The 7,712-nt window shown below is 33.0% G+C and overlaps 1 protein-coding gene across 1 annotated transcript in view; it reads right to left on the reverse strand.

Moving 5' to 3' along the window:
• The window catches only part of SI (sucrase-isomaltase), a gene marked incomplete at its 5' end in the record, with an annotated part of 105,769 nt that extends 98,496 nt beyond the window's left edge, over positions 1 to 7,273 (reverse strand). Inside the window, 4 exons of the mRNA XM_081236043.1 lie at positions 3,446 to 3,555; positions 3,850 to 3,967; positions 5,557 to 5,693; positions 7,156 to 7,273. Of these exons, the coding sequence (XP_081092169.1) occupies positions 3,446 to 3,555; positions 3,850 to 3,967; positions 5,557 to 5,693; positions 7,156 to 7,273 (483 nt within the window). The remainder of the gene's footprint in view (positions 1 to 3,445; positions 3,556 to 3,849; positions 3,968 to 5,556; positions 5,694 to 7,155) is intronic.
• Between the last annotated feature and the right edge of the window lie 439 nt (positions 7,274 to 7,712).

The following is a 7,712-nucleotide window of genomic DNA, read 5'->3' on the forward strand; positions in this document are numbered from 1 at the left end:
AACTAGAGAAGGAAGACCAAACAAAACCCAAAGTTAGTAGAAGGAAAGAAATCAAAAATATCAGAGCAGAAATAAATGAAATAGAAACAAAGAAAACAATAACAAAGATCAATACAATGAAATGGTGGTTCTTTGAGAAGATTAAAAAAAAAATTGATAAACGTTTAGCCAGACTCATCAAGAAAAAGAGTGAGAGGACTCAAATCAATAAAATTAGAAATGAAAAGGAGAAGTTACAATGGACACCACAGAAATAAAAACATCATAAGAGACTACTACAAGCAAATTTATGCCAATAAATTGGACAACCTGGAAGAAATGGACAAATACTTAGAAAACTATAATCTTCCAAGAATGAACAAGGAAGAAATAGAAAATATGAACAGACCAATCACAAGCATTGAAATTGAAAATGTGATTAAAATCTTCCAATAAACAAAAGTTCAGGACCAGTTGGTTAAAGTGAATTCTATCAAACATTTAGAGAAGAGCTAACACCCATCTTTCTCAAACTCTTCCAAAAAATTACAGAGGAAGGAACAATCCCAAACTCATTCTATGAGGCCAACATCACCCTAATACCAAAACCAGACAAAGATACTACACAAAAAGAAAATGACACACCAACATCACTGATGAATATAAATGCAAAAATCCTCAGCAAAATACTAGCAAACATAATACAACAACTCCTTAAAAGTGTCATACACCATATCAAGTGGGATTTTTTACAAGGATGAAAGGATTCTTCAGTATACACAAATCAATCAATGTGATACACCATATTAACAAATTGAAGGAGAAAAAAACATATGATCATCTCAGTAGATGCAGAGAAAGCTTTCGACAAAATTCAACACCGATTTATGATAAAAACCCTCCAGAAAGTAGGCATAGAGGGAACCTACATCAACATAATAAAGGTCATATATGAAAAACCCACAGCAAACATCATTCTCAATGGTGGAAAACTGAAAGCATTTCCTCTAAGATCAGGAAAAAGACAAGGAGGTCCACTTTCGCCACTATTATTCAACATAGTTTTGGAAATCCTAGCCATGGCAATCAGAGAAGAAAAAGAAACAAAAGGAATACAAATTGGAAAAGAAGTAAAACTGTCACTGTTTGCAGAGGACATGATACTATACATAGAGAACCCTAAAGATGCCACCAGAAAACTGCTAGAGCTAATCAATGAATTTTGTAATGTTGCAGGATACAAAATTAATGCACAGAAATCTCTTGCATTCCTGTATACTAACAACGAAAGATCAGAAAGAGAAATTAAGGAAACACTTCCATTTATCATAGCAACAAAATGAGTAAAATACCTAGGAATAAACCTACCTAAGGAAGTAAAAGACCTGAACTCAGAAAACTATAAGACACTGATGAAAGAAATCAAAGATGACACAAACAGATGGAGAGATATACCATGTTCTTGGATTGGAAGAATCAATATTGTGAAAATGACTATTCTACCTAAAGCAATCTATAGATTCAGTGCAATCCCTATCAAATTACCAAAAGCATTTTTTACAGAACTAGAACAAGAAAAATTTAAAATTTGTATGGACACAAAAGACCCCGAATAGCCAAAGCAATCTTGAGGGGAAAAACGGACCAGAGGAATCAAACTCGCTGACTTCAGACTATACTACAAATCTATGGTGATCAAGACAATATGGTACTGGCACAAAAACAGATCAGTGGAAAAGGTTAGAAAGCCCAGAGGTAAACCCACGCACCTATGGTAAACTAATCTATGACAAAGGAGGCAAGGATATATAATGGAGAAAAGACAGTCTCTTCAATAAGTGGTGCTGAGAAGACTGGACAGCTACATGTAAAATAATGAAATTAGAACACTCCCTGACACCATACACAAAAATAAACTCCTAATGGATTAAAGACCTAAATGTAACATCAGACACTATCAAACTCTTAGAGGAAAACATAGGAAGAACACTTGACATAAATCACAGCAAGATCCTTTTTGATCCACCTCCTAGAGTAATGGAAATAAAAACAAAAATAAACAAATGGGACCTCATGAAACTTAAAAGTTTTTGCACAGCAAAGGAAACTATAAACAAAATATAATGACAACCCTCAGAATGGGAGATAACTTTTGCAAATGAATCAACAAACAGAGGATTAATCTCCAAAATATATAGACAGCTCATTCAGCTCAATAAAAATAAAAAACAACCCAATCAAAAAACGGGCAGAAGATCTAAACAGACATTTCTCCAAAGAAGACATACAGATGGCCAAGAGGCACATGAAAAGCTGCTCAACATCACTAATTATTAGAGAAATGCAAATCAAATCTACAATGAGGTATCACCTCACACCGCTTAGAATGGACATCATCAGAAAATCTACAAACAACAAATGCTGGAGAGGGTGTGGAGAAAAGGGAACCCTCTTGCACTCTTGGTGGGAGTGTAAATTGATACAGCCACTATGGAGAACAGTATGGATGTTCCTTAAAAAACTAAAAATATAACTACCATATGACCCAGCAATCCCACTACTGGACATATACCCAGAGAAAACCATAAATCAAAAAGACACATGCACCCCAATGTTCATTGCAGCACTATTTACAATAGCCAGGTCATGGAAGTAACCTAAATGCCCCTCGACAGACAAATGGATAAAGAAAATGTGGTACCTATATACAATGGGATATTACTCTCATAAAAAGGAATGAAATTGGATCATTTGTAGAGATGTGGATGGACCTAGAGACTGTCATACAGAGTGAAATAAATCAGAAAGAGAAAAAGAAATACTGTGTATGAATGCATATATGTGTAATCTAGAAAAATGGTACAGATGAACCAGTGTGCAAGTCAGAAATAGAGACACAGATGTAGAGAACAAACATATAGACACCAAGTGGGGAAAGCGGGGGTGGAGCTTTGTCGTGGTGGGATGAACTAGGAGATTTGGATTGACATATATGCCCTAATATGTATAAAATAGATAACTAATAAGAACCTGATGTATAAAAAAATAATAAAATTCAAAAAAAAATCATGACTAGAAGTGATATCAATAAAAAGAACTAGAGAGTGTGTCACATTGATATAGAACAATTAACATCTTTCTCAAATTAAATTTTAAACTAATATTTTATCACAGTCTTTAGTTGAATAAAATTACTAAAGTTTTCTGAGTGTTTATTCTTCTCAGGACACTGTACCAAATATTTTACATTGACTATATTATTACATTCTCCAAAAACTACTTCCAGAGAAAAATCTCTTATGTTATATTTGAGTAGACAGTCTCAGAGAAGTGGAGTAATGAGTCTAAACTAGTTCTTTGCTTTGGAATAAATATTTATTAAGAGGGTAATGTCTTCTTGGGGTGAAAAGTCTATTCATAACATGTTTTATTAATAACTTTTCTTTAGAAATCTCAAAGACCAAACCTTGAACCGGAAACGTTTGGGTGTCTGACTTTGAGTTGTGAGGAGAACAGTGTTAATGTCATTTCCAAATAGTGTTGGTGAAGGTATCCTGTTTAATTTGGCTTCAAGTCCTTAAAGAAAGAAAAAAAATGTTTGCATGAATTATGACTTTATTTACAAAGATTAATAAGTATTAAATATTTTCACCTTTTCTAATTTTCTTGCCTGTCACATATAGTGACTTTGTTTTTTCATTTGGAAGATACAATCATGCAAAAAATGTCCTTAATATATCAATTTGAACATTTTTGTGTACATATTTTCCATTTGATTTTATTTAAGATATCTTTCCAAGAAAATTTCTAAATGTACTTTTTTCATTCAACTTAAAATATGTTGGATCATCATGATAGAACACTTCTCACCAGTATTTGTTGATGTTGTTCCCTCAGCATTATAGCCATGGTTATCTACGAAGAAGCACCAAGGAATAACAGAATTATTCCATGGCCTCCAGCAGCAACCTCGAGCTGCACAAAGTGTCTGATAAAACATTTATTAAAGGAATCATGGGGTTAGTATTATTATCATATGGGTCAATCTCTATTTTTTAAACATACACTCACTCCAATAAATGTCTGAGTGAATGTTTAAAAAAAATCTTATTTCTTCAAATATATAATATGCTAAAATATCATTTATTCTTTTGTTCCTTTCACTTGGAAGAAATGTAAATATTTGATGAATTGACTCAATTACACCCTATCAGAGACTGATGTTCTGAGTTGTGATTTATCAAATTTACATATCAATACAGATTATTGTAAGCTCATGTTATTTTAAACATTCCTGCACTCTGGATAATTACAGTCTATTCTGTTGTCATGTAGTCAATGCAGAAGAACTAAAATATTTATTGTGTACCAATTATGTATCAAGTTGCAAGTGAGGCTATAAAGATGAAGATATGGCTCTAAACTTAAGCCTACATAAAATGTAGTTATCTCCAGAAAATTAGTAGTTCAATATGATTTAAACTAGTTTATGTGCCAGTTGTTGCAACATCCAATGAATAAAGTAAAATACTAAATTCTCAGTAATTTTATGATCTATATGGAAAGATTATATGAAGTGGAAGAAAAATTATATATGTTTATAGTAAAAATTGAGTCACATGGTGCTGCTGTGTGTTAACATTGGTATAATCAAAAATCTATTTAATATTTAAATTTAATAGTGTGACATGTTTTCATAATTTGAATGCTTGTGAGCTTTTTCTTCTTGGCTATTTGCCTTGAAAAAAATGTTAAAAGCCTCCACTTTTACCAGCTGATAGTATACATGTTAACTTCTCTCTTATTTTTAACATCAAATTAAAATGGCATCAGGTACACATACACACACGTGTGCACACATACACATGCAAATATATATATATATATATATTGCAAATGAGAGCAAATGGGAGCTGAGAATTTTGGAGGGTCATTAACTAACAGAATCTAAAGTATGTGTGACTTTTGATATAGATATTGCAAAATGGGAATACACACACACATACACACACAAATTCACTCATTGACATTTTAATCCCATGCAAGTTATGAAGACCAAGGGAAAGTCAACTAGGGTTATGTGAATCCATTCTGTTACACCTACTTTTCTCCATTTGAGCCCCTTCTCCCCAATTACCAAATAATAAAAATAAATAATTTTAAAAAATTAGAAGAATCAATGTTACTTTGTTTTCTTAATGTTATCATCACAAATACTTTAATAGAATGTAGATATCTTTCTCAAATGTTCTATATTGTCAAAGGTTATACTTATTTTTAAGAAGTAGATTGAAGAGGATAGAATTTCATGAAGATTTATAAATTTAACAATAGCTTGTTAAGCATGGGAAAATATTAACTTGTTAATTTGAATTGAAAGGAAGTACAGAAAAGCAAGCTCAGTAATTTCCATTATCTCTCATCTGTTTATACATAAGTGCAATAAAAAGAAATGCACCCTAATTAATGGCTAGAGTTTTAAAAATATGGAATTGATCCAATATTAAATAATTATCTTAATATAATTATCATACTATGTATCTATTCATAAAAATATTAAAGACATTTGTTGCAGACCTGTGTTGGAAATTGTTCTGGAATGCAATTTATTCTCTCATTGATAAGATCATTTAGCACACTTGGACATTTTCCTGAACCAGGATACACAGTGGTTGTGTGAATGGTAGCAGGGGTTGAAGTAGAACCACTGACTTCTGGGAAAGAAAAAGGTCAATAAAAGAAAACATGGTTTTAAATTAATTTTTCAAATTTTCAAGTAACAAATACATTGAAAGTATTCATAAATGTATATATAATGAAAATGAACATAAACTTTGCATTAAAAAAAACCCCACAAATTCAAGTCCTAGTCACCAAAAGGGAAAGATCCAAATGATATTTAAAACTGTCAAAGACCTGGTGACTGTTCCTTCAGAGAATCAAAATACATTCATAGGAGGTCTTGAGGTAGATTCAAAAGGAAACAAAATGTATATTCCCAGTGTGCTTAAAAATTGTGTTTTAGAGATGAAAAAAGAAGGTGGAGAAACATGGATGGGGAAAGGATGTAGAGAAGGAGACAAGAATTAGAGCAGAAAAGAGAAGATTAAGAAGAAAAAGAGGGGCTTCCCTGGTGGCGCAGTGGTTGAGAGTCCGCCTGCCAATTCAGGGTCATGGGTTCGTGCCCCGGTCTGGGAGGATCCCACATGCCGCAAAGCGGCTGGGCCCGTGAGCCATGGCCACTGAGCCTGCGCGTCCGGAGCCTGTGCTCCGCAATGGGAGAGGCCACAACAGTGAGAGGCCCACGTACGGCAAAAAAAAAAAAAAAAAAAGAGGAAGAAGATACTTGAAGTGAATAGAAGAGAAAGAGGGAATAGTAAAGAAAACTAAATTCCAGCTCTGTGTAATAAAGAGCGACTTTCTAGCAATCAGAGATGGGGAAGATAAATTTGATTGCTTCACAATCTAGCGAGATTTCAGTTTACTAAAAGAAGGTAAACCAAGAGACCAGAGGCAGCAGAAAATGCCAACTACTGTTAGATTAGAAGATAATTTGCAATATGTTTTCCAATTCTGATTTAGTCAAGATAGAATGATGAAGAAAGAAAAAGTAGATTAGGTAGATCAGAGTGGCATGTATCAACCTTAAATCAGGATAGAAATATTCAGAAAAAAAAGATAAACGTTTCAAGCCTGTTTCATTCCTGCTACCTGTTTTTCTCATACAACGTCTCTCTTCTTAATAAAAAATTAAGCCTATGACAAAGAGATTATCCCCCTAAATCCCCCTCCCCACCTCCCTGCAGGTGTCTGAAACCCAGAGCAAAACACCACTAATGAGATTTCCTACTAGTTAGAAGAACCTCACTGGTAACTCTAGATGATTATTCCACTGTTCATTAACATCCTGATCCTTTTGCCTGTTTGCTATTTCTTAAGGAACACAATATGGGGAAGGCCATTAATATCAAAGCACATAGATTCCTTAATTACAATGATGCTTCATTGAAAAACCTGCAATATAATAGATAGAAAAAGTTGGAGTAGTTGTGTAACGTACCTGAGATCTTTCTTCATTCATTTCATCTCATATAGATTACTTTTCAAAATCCATAACTATTATGGAGTAAACTTTATCTCAACCTCACTATAATAAGTATTTTCAATATTATTTACCTTCAACAGCAGGAGTCTTAGTTGCTAAAACAGCAATTAGGGCAATAGCTATTATTGTAACTATAGCAAAGAGGACAATCAGAGTGATTTCTAATCCAGTAAATTTCTTCCTTGCCATCTAAAGAAAGAAAAGGAATATTTGTTTGAAATGTAGAATATATAACTACAATAAGTGACCATTATTAATATAAAAGTATACACATTTGGTTTTTTTGTCTACTAAGCATAACACAAGCAGAGCCGCAGACAGCTTTATCAGTTTATAATCTAAAATAATACACATTAGCAAAAGTGTAAACAACACATGCAGTTTTAAATAAAAAGAATGAATTAGTGATGCACATTATAGTAGTACATTAAAATGAAAATACAAAAGGAAAAAGATCTCCAAGTAGGTGCATCTTGCTCTCTCATTTTAGAACATTTTTTCAAGTCAAAGAAAGCTTATGCTTGCATTATGATCCCTAATTCCACAACAATTGTATGAAGGAGATGCTGTTAATCACATTGTACTCATGAGGAACTTCAGGATTAGAGAAAATATTATTTTTTTCAAA

This window comes from Mesoplodon bidens (assembly GCF_964165515.1).
Source record: "Mesoplodon bidens genome assembly, chromosome: 5".
Taxonomy (NCBI): domain Eukaryota; kingdom Metazoa; phylum Chordata; class Mammalia; order Artiodactyla; family Ziphiidae; genus Mesoplodon; species Mesoplodon bidens.